This window comes from Saimiri boliviensis, chromosome 3 (assembly GCF_048565385.1).
Source record: "Saimiri boliviensis isolate mSaiBol1 chromosome 3, mSaiBol1.pri, whole genome shotgun sequence".
Taxonomy (NCBI): Eukaryota; Metazoa; Chordata; class Mammalia; order Primates; family Cebidae; genus Saimiri; species Saimiri boliviensis.
This window is the reverse complement of record NC_133451.1, coordinates 66,738,413-66,753,098: the sequence shown is the minus strand read 5'-3', so window position 1 is coordinate 66,753,098 and position 14,686 is coordinate 66,738,413. Positions and strand designations below refer to the sequence as shown.

At 36.2% G+C, this 14,686-nt stretch overlaps 1 protein-coding gene across 7 annotated transcripts in view; it reads left to right on the top strand.

Annotated features, from left to right (window-relative positions):
- The window catches only part of ANKRD17 (ankyrin repeat domain 17), a 180,430-nt gene that overhangs the window by 21,677 nt on the left and 144,067 nt on the right, over nt 1–14,686 (top strand). Inside the window, exons 1-2 of one of the 7 annotated variants that reach the window (XM_074396255.1) lie at nt 1–12,768; nt 13,680–14,686. The exon at nt 1–12,768 is cut by the window's left edge and continues 20,832 nt beyond it. The exons of 5 other annotated variants lie outside the window; for them this stretch is intronic. In XM_074396255.1, the coding sequence (XP_074252356.1) occupies nt 14,633–14,686 (54 nt within the window). In that variant the 5' untranslated portion in view covers nt 1–12,768; nt 13,680–14,632. One more of the 7 variants, XM_074396254.1, reaches the window with a different exon arrangement.

Here is a 14,686-nt window from a genome sequence, read left to right as displayed (position 1 = left end):
AATACGAAGGTCTTCCTGACCTCACTACCATAAGCACAAGTTTTCTGAAAATCTTAATCCGAGAGCAAGTAGGAAGAAGAACCAGATTCCAGTTTCATTAAACCACAGGCATATGAATACTTCACAGTTTCTGTGCTTGCCAAAAATTACATCTAATTCTGAAATAACCCATTGCCTTTGTATTTCTTTTCTTACAGTATTTCTCCTGGAAAAAGCATGATATAGAAAGAGTTTGAAATCAAGTTGGATAACTTGCTTTTGAATCCTGCTTTAATACTATGTGATTTGGGGACAGTTACTACCTAACCTTGTTGTCTTCATCTACCTTAGGGCTAATGATTTATTTTTTAACAGGGTTTTTCTAAAGAATGGAGGTAATTTACATTATTTAGCATACTATATTGCCTTCTCTGTTGGAGGTATTTACTACTTATTTTGACATTTTACTGGATTTAGCTCTTATATAATATTTTGGAATTTTTTTTTCCCCAGTCAGGATCAGTTTTCTTTACCTTTACATTATAGGTAAAGATTTTATTTGCTTTCAGATTATAGGTCATTAGATTATAGGACTTTAGATTATAATGAAAAATATAGACCTATTCTCCTCCAACATTTACTTAAATACCTCATACAGCGTTTTGCCAATTGTTTCGGGGGTAGAAAGTTTTTGAGGCATAGATATTTGGTGTAAACCATGCAATAGGAACTTTAGCTTAAGAATACTGGATTTCAGGGTGGGTGCAGTGACTCATGCCTGTAATTACAGCCATTTGGGAGGCTAAGACAGGAGGATTGTTTGAGGTTGGGAGTTAGACTAGCCTGGGTAACATAGCAATAACCCATCTCCACAAAAATTTAAAAATTAGGTGAGTGTAGTGGCACATACTGGTAGTCCTAGCTACTTGGGAGGCTGAGGCAGGAGGATTGCTTAAACCCAGGAATTTAAGGTTACAGTGAGCAATGATGGAACCACTGCACTGTCACCCTGTCTGAAAAAAGAGTACTGGATTTCGTTTTTTGTTCATTGACCAGCCTTTTCCGCTACTCTGTCCCCAGTAATAACAGCAATAGCTACAGAATTTTTCTTGGAGAGGTTTCTGCCATATAAGATAATTTTTAAAGGTAATAATTTGCTTGAAAATTTTAAATTATGGTTGGGTGCAGTAATCCCTGTAATCCCAGTACTTCGGGAGGCCGAGGCAGGAGGATTGCTTGAGCCCAGGAGTTCGAAACCAGCCTGGGAAACGTAGTGAGCCCCTGTCTCTATTGAAACCAAAAAAAGAAAGAAAAACTTTAAGTCATTACTAACCTTCCCTTCTTCCCTATTTTTCTTTTTGAAACTATTGAAATCTTGACTTAGAAAAAAACTAATAAAGAGATAATTGGTTTCTATATCTGCTTAAACCCTGAGGGTGGAAAGATAAGATGTACTAAATAAAATTTATAGCTATTTCCTTATTGTATGTTTAACAAATTTTAAAGCTAAAACTTGATTTCTTCAGGCTTATTTTGTAATTATTGACTGAACTTTAAAAAAACGATGAATTTAGCACATTCCTTTAATTTCCTTTCTTCTCAGCGTCCCACTGATGTTGTTCAAAGATTGAATTAAATCATAATTCTGAAAACAAGAACAGATGTTATTATGTTACGCAAACTCTCCTTAAGAGGCACAAAAGGACCTCTTTAGCTCTGTAACTTTAATTTGTACTTGGGTGTGTGTGGGGAGGGAGGTGAGAAACTACAACTTAGATGCATAGATGGATCTAAACTTGAATAGTGTTACTAGTATGGCTCCAAAACTGTTTCTGTCTCAACATTTTTGGTCTGCATTTCCTTCCATATCAGCTTTATTTTCAGCCAAAGTGTCAGTCAAAGGAGATGAGAATGGGATATTCTAGCCAGAGCTAGGTCATGTGGTCACTCCTGTGGTGGCTAGGAAGGCTCACCTATACCTAAAGCACGTGAATATGTTCCTCATAAAAAAAGAGGGATGATGTCATTAGCAAAAGGGGTCAGGGAGAAAACATGTTGAACAGTAAAATTACAGTTCACAGTCCACTACAGGTACCATCAGAGGATCAAGAAATTTTGAAGAAGATAGGAAGTTCATGGAATCGGATTGACAGCAAAATCCCAGAGGAAACTGGAACCCAAGATAACAGAGGTAAGCTCAGGTTTTCCCAAGGAAACCTTGGAATGGCTCCAAATTTGGAGTCAGCAAACACAAATCAGTAGTAGTGGGCAGTTGGGTAATAATCAAGAATTTTCTTAAGGCTTGTTTTCCAGAGTGCTAGGTCAGTCGGACTTCCTTTCTACCCTTTCTCTAGCCTAAACAACTGTGGTGCCCACTCTTAAGCCTGAAGTTTCAGAATTGTTCTCTTAAGAAAGTAGGCCAGCAGTTTAGTATGACATCTACTGAGGTGTTAGAACCTGAGAGAAGTGGAGGCACTGTGCTACCCCAGGAGAAAAACAGTTTTGTCTGTTTCCAGCCAAATTGACTTCCTTTCTGGGGTACCTGCATATCCATATGCCCTACCTGCTTAAATTGTACTGTTCTTCCGTTTAAAGGAGAAGTCACTTAGGAAGACAAACCTGATTCTCAGGGAAAGCTCTTACACTCTGTATACTCTAAAGTAATCTTTCATTTGCAAATATAAACAGACAGGGATAATCAGACAATTGAGAATCAAGAGGATGGAAGAAGATTAAGATGAATAAAATGACAACCAACCTCAGCTGTAATTCAGAAGAATACTTCGAAGAAAAGTATAATTGGTATTTTATTTAAGATTTAAGAACACATTGTAATATTTAATCATAGCTGCATTGAAAAGGGGCATAGAACCAGAAAAGGTTTTGAAAATTATAAGGAAAAGTTTTGATGGATGAGCTAAATAAAATTTTAGCCTGACTCAAGACTGAATTGTTGATTTTGGAATTAGGAGGAACTGTCTGCATATGTAAATTTTCAAAAATCTGGAAAAACTTGAGAGAAAATTAAAGAGGCATGGAAAATATATCACAGTTCTCACATCTGTAAATGTGAGTTTGAAAAGCAGAGATTAGGAACCATGGAAAGGACAGGATAATGAAAGAAATAATTGAAGAAAATTTCCTGAGCTGTAAAAACATAATGAATTTTCAGATTGAAAGAGCCCATGTAGTAACAACCAAAATGAATGGAAAAAGATCCTCGATTTCAGAATTCTTAAGGACAAGAATATCCCAAAATTATTACGAGAGAGAGGGAAAAAATATGGAAGATCAGATAAACTAAGTTTTTAGCAGTCATACTAAATACTTGAAGGCAGTAGAACAGTGACTTCACTATTTGAGAGACAGTAGATTTTGACCTGTATTTTCTATACCCAGCCCCACTGTTTTATCATGTAAGGACAATTGCATTTTCTATACTTGGAAAAACTACGTACTTTGTGTGAAAATATTTGAGATACAGTAGCACAATGAAAAAATAATCCCAAGGTAGAGGATATGGTGGTAGTGGGGGGATGGGAGGGTGAGTAGGAAGAAATAGCTACCATGGCAATCTTGGGCCTTCAAAAAGAACTGAAGAAAGCTGGAAGGAAATTCAGGTTCTATTAGTCTGGAATACATGAACATTTCTTCAACTAGTAATGTCTAAATAACATAAAATTGCATTTCCTTCAGTGACTAGTATTTTTCTGATCACATTATAAGTGTACTTTATTGATTTTTCATTTCAGAATCAACCTAGAAAATATATAAAATGGGCTTAATTATAGTTATGGAGTAGAATGCCATATAAACCTTTATAATGTAAAAATAACATCTATAAAATTTGGGGATGGAGGGCAACCAACGAAGGGTCAGTGCTCATTTCTTCAGTGGACAGTCAGTAGATAACAAGCATATAAAATTTGGTGAATCAAGATATGAAAGCAAAATGCCATTAAACTGGTAACTGTGCTAGAAGTCTGTTAATGCTATAACATGTATTTTCCCATAATACAGGAGGATAACAAGACTTATGGTTCATCTTTTGCCTTTGTAGCCTTTGAATTTCTTAAACACACTACGTGAATGCATCGCATTTATGATATTGAAAAGATTGCAAGGCTGGGCACAGTGGCTCACACCGGTAATCTCAGCATTTTGGGAGGCCAAGGCAGGCAGATCACTTGAGGTTAAGTGTTTGAGACAAGCCTGACCAACATGGTGAAACCCTGTCTCTACTAAAAATACAGAAATTAGCTGGGTGTGGTGGCCAGTGAGGGCCTGTGATCCCAGCTACTTGGGAGGCTGAGGCAGGAGACTCACTTGAATCTGGGAGGTGGAGATTTCAGAGAGTCAAGATCATACCACTGCACTCTGTCTTGGGCAACAGAATGAGACTCTGTCTCAAAAAAAAAAAAAAAAAAAAAAAAAAGATTGCAGATATATGGTCTCTACCACTCTTTATGAAGTAAATATATTCCTGGGCTACATGTGTTTTGGAAATTGTCTGACTTAGAAGTAGAGGACACAGGAATTAATTCTAGGAAATTAGAAAGTTGCATAGAATACAAATGTGACTCTTTCTATGTAGGATGCCTAATTCTTTCTTGACTGGCTCACATGGTCGATTTTGAGTGTTAATTTCTGATCCCTTTCCATGAACTCTGACAGGAAACTCTTTAAAAAATAAATGTTTATTGTGAAAAATTTGGAAGTACAAAAAAATTGGAAAATTCTGAGGCCTGCTTCCTTCCAATATCTCTAAATAAAATGACATTTTCTCTGATGGACTAATGACCAAGATGAGAAACTTAAGTTTGTCCTTAAGATGGAAGTCTTGTGATCAAGGAGAGCAACAACACTGGAGGCAGGGTATGTCTCCTGGAAGAACTAGAAGAAGGAAGATGGAAATTGGAATTGCCTTTTTTCTCCTTCCTTCTAAAGATGTGGCTGATCTTACGTATCAAGCCCTCCCGTCTTTGCTCAGGACCCATTGTGTGTCTCTCTCAGATATTGGTCGAATGAAAGAATCTTATTTTGATAGCACTTTAGTTTATCAGGTTGGTACTCTGTGCTCTGCATAGATAAAACATTTTTTGAAAGCTCTGCTTTAGATCAGGAACATGATCTTTTGGGAAGCAGATTTCTAACAGTATGTTTTTCAGATTCGATTTAAAAAATATAAACTCTTGTAAACATTTAGGGATTGAATGTATGAATTGCAAAATACTCTAAGACCTAGACATACTCTCTTGTAATGATTTCTCAGCAAGCTGGAATGCTGAAAAATGGAAGATGTGCAAATGTATTACCTTAAAATAATTATGAGAAATACCTAACCCTTGAATAATACCAACTCCCTTCACTGAGAGAAATGGACATATTCTTGAAGATGATGGGAGTTAATAGGATTTCTAAAATTATGTGACCCTAATAAGAAATTGGTGATGGAGGAGTTGAAAAGTGAATGTGGGTTAAATTTGCTTCCATGAAACATGCTAGTGTAGTATCTATTACATACATAAAGGTTGATAAATAATTGTCTTCTGTTTTCTTATACTGAATTAGTTTTTATTGGAGGTTTGATAGTAACTGGGTATTTGAAATTAGTGGAGAAATTGAAAGTAATTGTACCCTTCATGTAGTTGTGAAGATATTCTTGTGACAACCAAAGCGGTAGTTCACAGTTAAATTGTATGAGATCATTATTTCTTTATGAATATATGAGGATAGTGATGGAGTCCTGTTTATAGATTTACCTTAGGAACTTTGGAATGTCACAGTCATGCTCTGAGCTTCTCTTTATATGAGACCACTAAACATCCTCTATCTGTGATTGGGATAAGGTAGTGAAAATGGGCATTTTGCCATTTCTGGCCCAGTCATTGGTAGATAGAGACAATTTAATGTAATACACATTTCTTAATAGATTGAGTTATGAGTTTGAAAGGTAGTCTGATGATACAGAGGGAAAATTAAACTCGGTTACTCATATTCTCACAACAGAAAATACTTCTGTGGCTGGAAATGTGAGAGTTTTTTCTTTATACACCAAGCAAGTAGAGCTTTTGTCACAGACACCAGCCGGGTGTCCTCTAAATCAATTATATTCTGACACTATTTACCTGGAGATAGTGCCAAATCCCACAGATTTGAGAGCCCAGTTCTACAAGACTGTGTCCTACTTCAGATGCCAATTACAAGTCCCAGGTTGTTTTACCTGTGCTTCTGACCCACTGACTGTACATCAGGGTTCTCAACATCCCTTTCTTGAGTTTGACTAATTTACTGAGTGGCTCACAGAACTCAAGGAAATACTTATGTTTACCACTTCATAAAGATATTACAAAGGATACAGATGAAGAGATGCATAGGGTAAGGTATGGGACAAGAGGCATGGAAATTCAGCCCTCTCTGGGCATGCCACCCTCTGGTAACTTGTACTGTGTTCAGCTCTTCGGAAGCCTATCAAACCCTTGGGCTTTTATGGAGACTTTATTATACAAGCATGATTGATTAAACTCTTGGCCATTGGGGATCAATTTCACTTTTAGTCTCCCCTTTTTGGAGGATGGAGGGGTCCTGAAAAATCCCAACCATTTAATCTTCCCTTGGTCTTTCTGCTAACCAACCCTCATCCTGAAGCTACCGTAGGGCCTGTCAGTCTTCAGTCAAATCTTAGCATACAGGAAGACCCTTAACCACTTTGAAGATTCCAAGGATTTTAGGAGTATATGCCAGGAAACTGGTCTAAGACCAGAGACCAAATGCGTATTTCATGATATCACAAGCTGTTATTTGATACTTTAAATAATTGCAAGAGTTAATATCTTTAAATAATTGCTTGCAGTCAAACCATTCAAGGTTTGTTATGAATAGATTAGGCTGGAAATAGCAAACTGGTAACAGATATCTTCAGACCAGACTGACTGGAGCTTGTTAGGGACCCCAGACCATCAAGGACCAGAGGAGAGCCAGTGATAGCAATGAGATTCCATGGTTACTTGGGTCGTTTTTACTTCCTGATTATTTTCCATGCCCTTGATGCTATCTGGAGTTAACTTGGAGCTGTTTATTCATTCCCCCAGAGTGGTAGAAACTGGTGACTCAAAAACATTGTCTTTGGATTTGAGCTTTTTCTTGTAATTTAAATTTTTATCTTCAGGTACCCTAGACCCTCTGTGTGTGTGTGTGTGTGTGTGTGTGTGTGTGTGTGTGTGTGCGTGCGCGCGCGCGTGATGTGTATTTCTTTCTGTTGGTAGATGTGATTCGCTTTCAAGTGGAGGACAGATGTGTTGCTGACAAGACTAAAAGTGCTGTATCATCAATAGATTTAACCTATTTAAAAACAAAAATATTGAAATAAGTAATTTCTATTAGGGATACACTTGTTTTTATTTTTATTTGAAAATATACATTTCAGACAAATGGGAGGGTTGATTGTGACCTGTAAACAATAAATATTTTATCAGTTTTGTGTACATAGAACCTATTGTGAAATACTGGAAAAAGAATGAATTCATGGCGTGACCCACCATGGGTAGAGACAACAAATGCAAGTGTCCAACAGACACAACTATTACTGGGGATGTGAAAAGAAGGACCATTGCTTTGTTTTTTACTTTGTTTAGTACGTTACTTAGGTTAGACAAGATTATGCTTGTATTTCATTCTGTGTATAGGACACATCTGGATGAAATGTTTTGTATCTAAATATAATTCTCTTCTGTACTTTTCTTAGTTGAATTTCAGATTTCATTTATTAGCTGTTGAATTTCAGATTTCATTTATTAGTTGGGTTAGAGAAGAATGGGAAGGGGACTAATTAGAGGAAAAAAATCATTGAAATTTTAGTATTAAACATTGTCAAGAATCAGGATTGAGTTCTAGATTATAGCCTCTTAGAAGGGGACTAATTTTATTTGCCATCTATATCCAGTGTATGTAAGTATAAACCCTGCCTCCTAATAAGCACTCAGTAAGTGTGTGTATAAGTGAGTGATCAAAATGCCAATGAGGATGATACAAAAAAAATTTTCTGGGGCTTTTTATAGTATGAGCCTTGAGGAAAATACTGTTTAAGCAAAAAAAAAAAAAAAGTTATTTAAATATTACAAAATAGTACATACCCTCCCTACCCTTCCTCATATTTAGAATATAGTACTGGATACTACATTGCATTGTATTATTGATAATGTTATAATTTTATGTATCCTTAACCTAATCCTTTCTTACATATATCCTTTAGATATTCTTCCACATTTCTCGAAGCATGTTTGACTGTCTTATTTTGACAGTTCTGGTGGAGGTTTAATCATTTTCATTTTAAAATGCTATCATCCAAGTTAGACGTAGAATCTATGCAAAGAAACTGAGGTTCAAAATGTTACGTGCTCTTTGTGTTCATAAAAATTGTTTATGTGTGGCCCTGTATTTTTGTACATCAGATTTCTTAAATATGATGGATTACTTTAGAATTTCATGCTTTAAAAATGAGTAATTTGAACATAAATTTAGAAGGCAAAGAAATAAATGTATCCAGCAGTATTTTATTTAGTGAGAATATACCCAAATATTTCCCAAACAATTCGGGGTTTTAAAAATACTAAATTTTGGCAGAGGCATCTTTTTAAAACTTACTCCCAGGTTAAAGAACCCATTAAATGTTGGAGAGAATTTGTGTTTTATCAGAAGTAGCTTTTTTTTTCTTTTTCTTTTTTTTTTTTTTTTTTTTTTGCGAGAGAGAGGAAAAAAAAATCCTAGAGAAAGACTGACATGGAACAAAGAAAGGAAGAGAGAGAGAGAGAGAGAGTCAGAGAGAGAGAGTCAGAGAGAGAGTCAGAGAGTCAGAGAGAGAGAGAGAGTGAGAAAGAGAGAGAGAGTCAGAGACACAGAGAGAGAATCAGAGAGAGAGAACGAGAGACAGAAGTAACTTTTTTTTAAAGCATAGATCATTCTACTCCTCATTCTTCTCCAGCTGTATACATACAGACTCTTCATTGTGGTTGGGTTTTTTTCCCTTTATTATTTTTTGTCTCTCTCTCTTTCTCTCTTTTTTTTCTTTCTCTCTCTCTCTCTCTCTCTCTTTTAATAATCAGTTGAAGTTCTTAATTGTCAGTGAATGAATTTATGTGTTTTTTTATGATGGGGCGGAAGTTAGATGAAAGGAGATGTAACTGATTTGTGATTCTTGAAAAGTAGAAATGATGAAGAACTAAGGATAAACTGAATACATGATTTAAAACTCATGTTGATTACAGATGTGGATTTTTAATAGACTCGTGTCAGTAACACTTTATATTTGCAGGGAAGCAGGCAGTCACATTCACTTTCAGTAGAAGTTCAACTTTTTTAGAAGGCAGTTAACTGGGTAACATCTACTAAAATTTTAAATACAATGCTGTGAACCATTAGAAACAATGTAAATGCCTGTCAATAATGGACTAGTTAAATACATGATGCAATTCAATGAAAATTTGAACAGCTATCAGAAATCAAAGATAGATCTTTATGTACTAATCTGAAACAAGTATGCTGTATTAAATATTAAAATGGGGATACAGAAAGTATGCATAATAGCATCTATCTGTATAAAAAATGTTATACTAAGATGTGCTTGAAATATGTAGGTTATTTTTGGAAGAATACAGTAACTGGTTATGTCTCCTAGGATGATTTGGTGAGAGGTAGGTTTACTTTACTCTTTTAAACTATGAATGCTTTCCATGTACATATATTACTTTTATATAAAAATCATAGTTAATAAAACTATAGTGGTAATAAAAAGAATATTTTTATTTATTTTTTGCTACATTAGACATTTATCTAGATTCCTCAGTTTTATAGCATGAGTAGTTTAGGAGAAATAAAAGGTAAAATCATGGGAATGTGTTATTTTAATAATTTATGGACTTTCAGAAATCTTACCAAATTGTATTAGCCTTTTAATTTACATTCTGTTTAAGTCTTTAACATCTTTAACTTATACTTGGTCTAGGCACTTTCACTCTTGGGTTTCATACTTATGCTGAACTCTAATTTACACAGTAGAAAGGAGAAAAATATATGATACTATAACATAATGACTAACTTTAATAATTTTTAGAGGTATCAAGAGATCGAGACCATCCTGGTCAACATGGTGAAATCCCGTCTCTACTAAAAATACAAAAATTAGCTGGGTGTGGTGGCGTGCGGCTGTAGTCCCAGCTTCTTGGGAGACTGAGGCAGAATTGCTTGAACCCGGGAGGCGGAGGTTGCAGTGAGCCGAGATTGTGCCACTGCACTCCAGCCTGGTGCCTGGCGACAGAGTAAGACTCTGTCTCAAAAAAAAAAAAAGAGATAAAATTGTTTTAGTTTTTTTCCTAATAGTTTATGTGAGTGGGCAAAATCATTACATTTTTCCTACCACCAGTTGACTATCCTTGTTTTGTTTGAATATGTGGATTTTGAAGCGTCGCCATTCCCTAAATTAAAAAAAAAAAAAAATTGGTGGGAACAAAACTCCTGTATAAGGAATTTTTTATTAAAGTTTCACCTGAAGGGAACAAACATCAACAAAGTGTTAAGTCATGCAAAACAGGGTTGCTTGCTTGTCACCACATTTATACATATTTTTTGTTTTGTTTTCCTTTTTCTTTCTTCAAGGAAACCAATGCTGGTCCTAAATAAAATTGTCAACTTTAGAAGATTATTTCATGCAATCTAGATGTTCACTGAGCTTTTTTATACTTTACTTTCTTTTTTATGAGAGGTTTGACTCTTTGGATATTTGAATCTCATTTTCAGTCAATATTTTCTTTCATGTAAATTTTTTTATATGTTGTTTTCCATTTGTGTGACTTACTATGTTAATTGCTATTTACATTTTAATACTTTTTCTGTTGGCAAAATAATGAAAGGTCTTGTGCCATTGAAGTGCATTTTAGATAAATAGGAAGACAGTTTCCTTGCCTATAAAATTAGGTTGAGGCTGTACACCATGGCTCACGCCTATAATCCCAGCACTTTTGGAGGCCATGGCAGGCAGATTACTTGAGGTCAGGAGTTCGAAACCAGCCTAGCCAATGTGGTGAAATCCTGTCTCCACTAAAAATACAAAAATTAGCCGGGCATGGTGGTGGGCATCTGTAATCACAGCTACTCAGAAGGCTGAGGCAGGAGAATCACTGGAACCCAGGAGGTGGAGATTGCAGTGAGATGAGTTTGTGCCACTGTACTCCAACCTGGAGTGCAGAGCGAGATTTCATCTGAAAAAAAATAAAAAAAAATAAAATAAAATTAGGTTGAACTGGAAGATGGCTTATTTTTAGGATAACAGGTTTTAGACAAACACATGTAAATTTCTCTTTATACCCTTTTGCCCAGGGTATCCTGCGGTGGCATAGATAATCATATTGACAAAAAGAACTAAAAAACAGAAGTAAAGGGGATACATTATTTTGCTATGTAAAAAATAATTACAGAAAATCTGAAATTTAGATTCTCTTTATATTCAGTACTTCTAATATCTTATTTCAGTGACCTACAGCAAAAGAACAAATGTTTTTGTCATTAGAAATTACTACTATTGGTCCGGGCGGGCGCGGTGGTTCACGCCTGTAATCCCAGCATTTTGGGAGGCTGAGGCAGCCAAATCATGAGGTAAGAAATTCTAGACCAGCCTGACCAACATGGTGAAACCCCATCTCTACTAAAAATACAAAAAATTAGCTGGGCCTGGTGGCAGGTGCTATAATCTCAGCTACTTGGGAGGCTGAAGCAGGAGAATCGCTTGAATGCAGAGTGCTGGCTCTAGGTATGCACTGGTGAATAAAGTGTTGCCTACTTTCAACAGTGTTGCCTGCTTTTTTCTAGTCTGTAAGGGAGACAGATAATAAATGATAAACAGCCATAATTCTGTGAGAAAGGCATAATCACATATTTATTATTAAAAACAACAGTAAATGTCAGAACACCTAAGAGGCACCCCATAATCCTAGAATGGAGGAGAAGTGGAGAGTGAATGGTTTTACTGACTTGGATCTTAGGGGCCCCAATTAATTGTCAGATAAATGATGTGGAAGGCCTATTCTTGGCTTATGGAAAAGGAGAGTGTTACAACATGAGTTCCTTGAACTCAAACCTGTCATTGCTTGCTAACACTGGAGGAAAATTTGCAAAAGGGAAACTATGTTGATGACTTCTCTTAAGTCTAAAGATGGAGCAGTTTATTTGAAGCATAGAAATAATTGATCTGGAAGGCAAGAAATAACAAAAGCTGGTTTGTAGTTTCTGTTTAAGCCAGGTTACAACAGTGGAAATTACTTTGGGAAGGCTTCAAATGCAAGGCATGCCCATACCTAAATGTAAACATTAGTTATGGTATGAGGTAAAAAAACATAGTATCATTCGTCTGCCCTTAATTCCACATAGCCTTTGGAATCAGTTCTGGATTTGCATCTGGATTTCACTCTGCCATGTAACTTTGTGCCCTGTCTGATACTTTGTTCCCTTATCGATAAAATAAGATTATCACATGGAAGAAATACAGTTGATGATTCTGGATATGGATGCTGGAGCAAATTGCCTGGACTCAGATCTTAGCTCTTTAACTTAATTAGCTTAGCTTGAAATAATTTGGCAAGTTGCTTAACCTCTTTTTGTCCCATTTCCACATATGTAAAATGGGGAGGATAATAACACTTCAGGGTGACTGTGAAAATTAAGTGAGTTAACATGTAAAAAGCATTTAGAATAGCATATGGTAAGCAAAATGTACTTTAGAAGTTACGACATAGTGGCCAGGTGTGGTGGCTCATACCTGTAATCCCAGCACTTTGGGAGGCCAAGGTGGGCAGATGACAAGATCAGGAGATTGAGACCATCAGGAGTTCACCATCCTGGCCAACATGGTGAGACCCTGTCTCTACTAAAAATACAGAAATTAGCTGGGCATGGTGGCACATGTCTATAATCCCAGATACTCAGGAGGCTGAGGCAGGAGAATCATTTGAACCCAGGAGTCGGAGGTTGCAGTGAGCCAAGAACACACCACTGCACTCTAGCCTGGGTGACATAGTGAGACTCCATCTCAAACACAATTATGACATAGATTAGCTGGGTTGTTACGAGGATTAAAAAATACGTTCATTTAAAAAAAATATTGCTTGGCATACTATGGGTATCTCTTAAATATCAGAAACTGCAGTAGGTACTTTGTAGGATATAATCTTTATATAAACTGTTACGAGACCTTATCTGTCTATCGACTGCACCTAGAACAGTTTCTGATATTTCAAGTTGGGTGAATATTATCCCATTTTATAGATTAATAAATTGAGGCCCAAGAGTACTCCAAAATCTCCACTAAAACACGACATCACTTTGAGAGATAATACCAGCAATATCATGTACATTGTCACATCACTTTTCTCAGTTTAGAGCATAAAACGTTGTTCCTTTTTGGTTTTTGACACAGTCTCACTCTGTTGTCCAGGCTAGAGTGCAGTAATACAACTCCACCTCCCAGGTTCCAGTGATTCTCCTGCCTCAGCCACCTGAGTAGCTGGTATTACAAGCACGCTCTAACATGCCCAGCTAAGTTCTGTATTTTTAGTTGAGATGGGGTTTCACCATGTTGGCCAGGCTGATCTCGATCCAATGCCTGGCCTCAAATGATCTGCCCACCTTGGCCTCCCAGAGTGCTGGGATTACAGGTGTGAGCCACTGTGCCTGGCCCATTGTTCCTTTTTCAGTACATTTTTTATATTCAAGATTCCATAAGGAAGAAATCTGACAATCTTAACAAATTTTACTAAATGGAAGATCAATTACAGGAATGAATTTAATATAAATTGGTTCTTCTGTCAGTCACTCACTTTATTTGCTGTTTGATGATCCAGATTTAGTGTCTCTAAATTTATCTGGAATATTTTAGTCTCTTAGAGTATTTATTATAAGAGAAAAAACAGGCCATTTCTTTGGTTAGTAAATGAAGGCACTACTAGAAAATACATATATCAAATGTTAAAGCTTGCTTCAGTAATTGTAAATCAGTTGAATGTTAACCTGGTTCTTGTAGGTATTTGGAAACAGATTAGTTAATAAAAGCCAATTTACTATAAAAAATCTACATTAGGATAATTATTTTTGATACCCTGAAGTCAACTGTAATGTGTATGTTATATAATACATTTGCCTGATGTAGCAAATTTCTAACTTGGCAGCATCATGCCTCCTTCTTTTCGTCTTTAATACAGCCATTAATCTCACTACAAGGCTTTACTAAGGATAAATTGCTGCGTAACCCACTTCAACCTCTTTTGTTCAACCAGGAAGCCAGACGTGTTAAATAGCTTTTTAAAAAATAGGTTTGTTTTTTTTCCTGAAATTTTGGGATTTTAAAAATTGAAGTGACAAAATAAGAGACTTTTGTCTGTTGAAATTACTTGACAGAAGTTTGCTTTGAAATAGAGCTTCTGTATCTTTAAAAAATACACAGTGAGTCACCCCCTGCTCTTTTGGTAGATGCCTGGCTAGTGAACAGCTAAGCTGCTTTAGGCATGTAATAGAACATTCCATTTCCTGTTCCCTTGCTGACACAGAGGAGTGTTCCTGCTGGCAATGATCTAATCATAGTGCAGTAAGAAACATGGCAGTTTGATAAAACATGGTGGAGACAGCGGCTGAAATGGAAGCATATGTTCTAGAAGACATTCTTGAG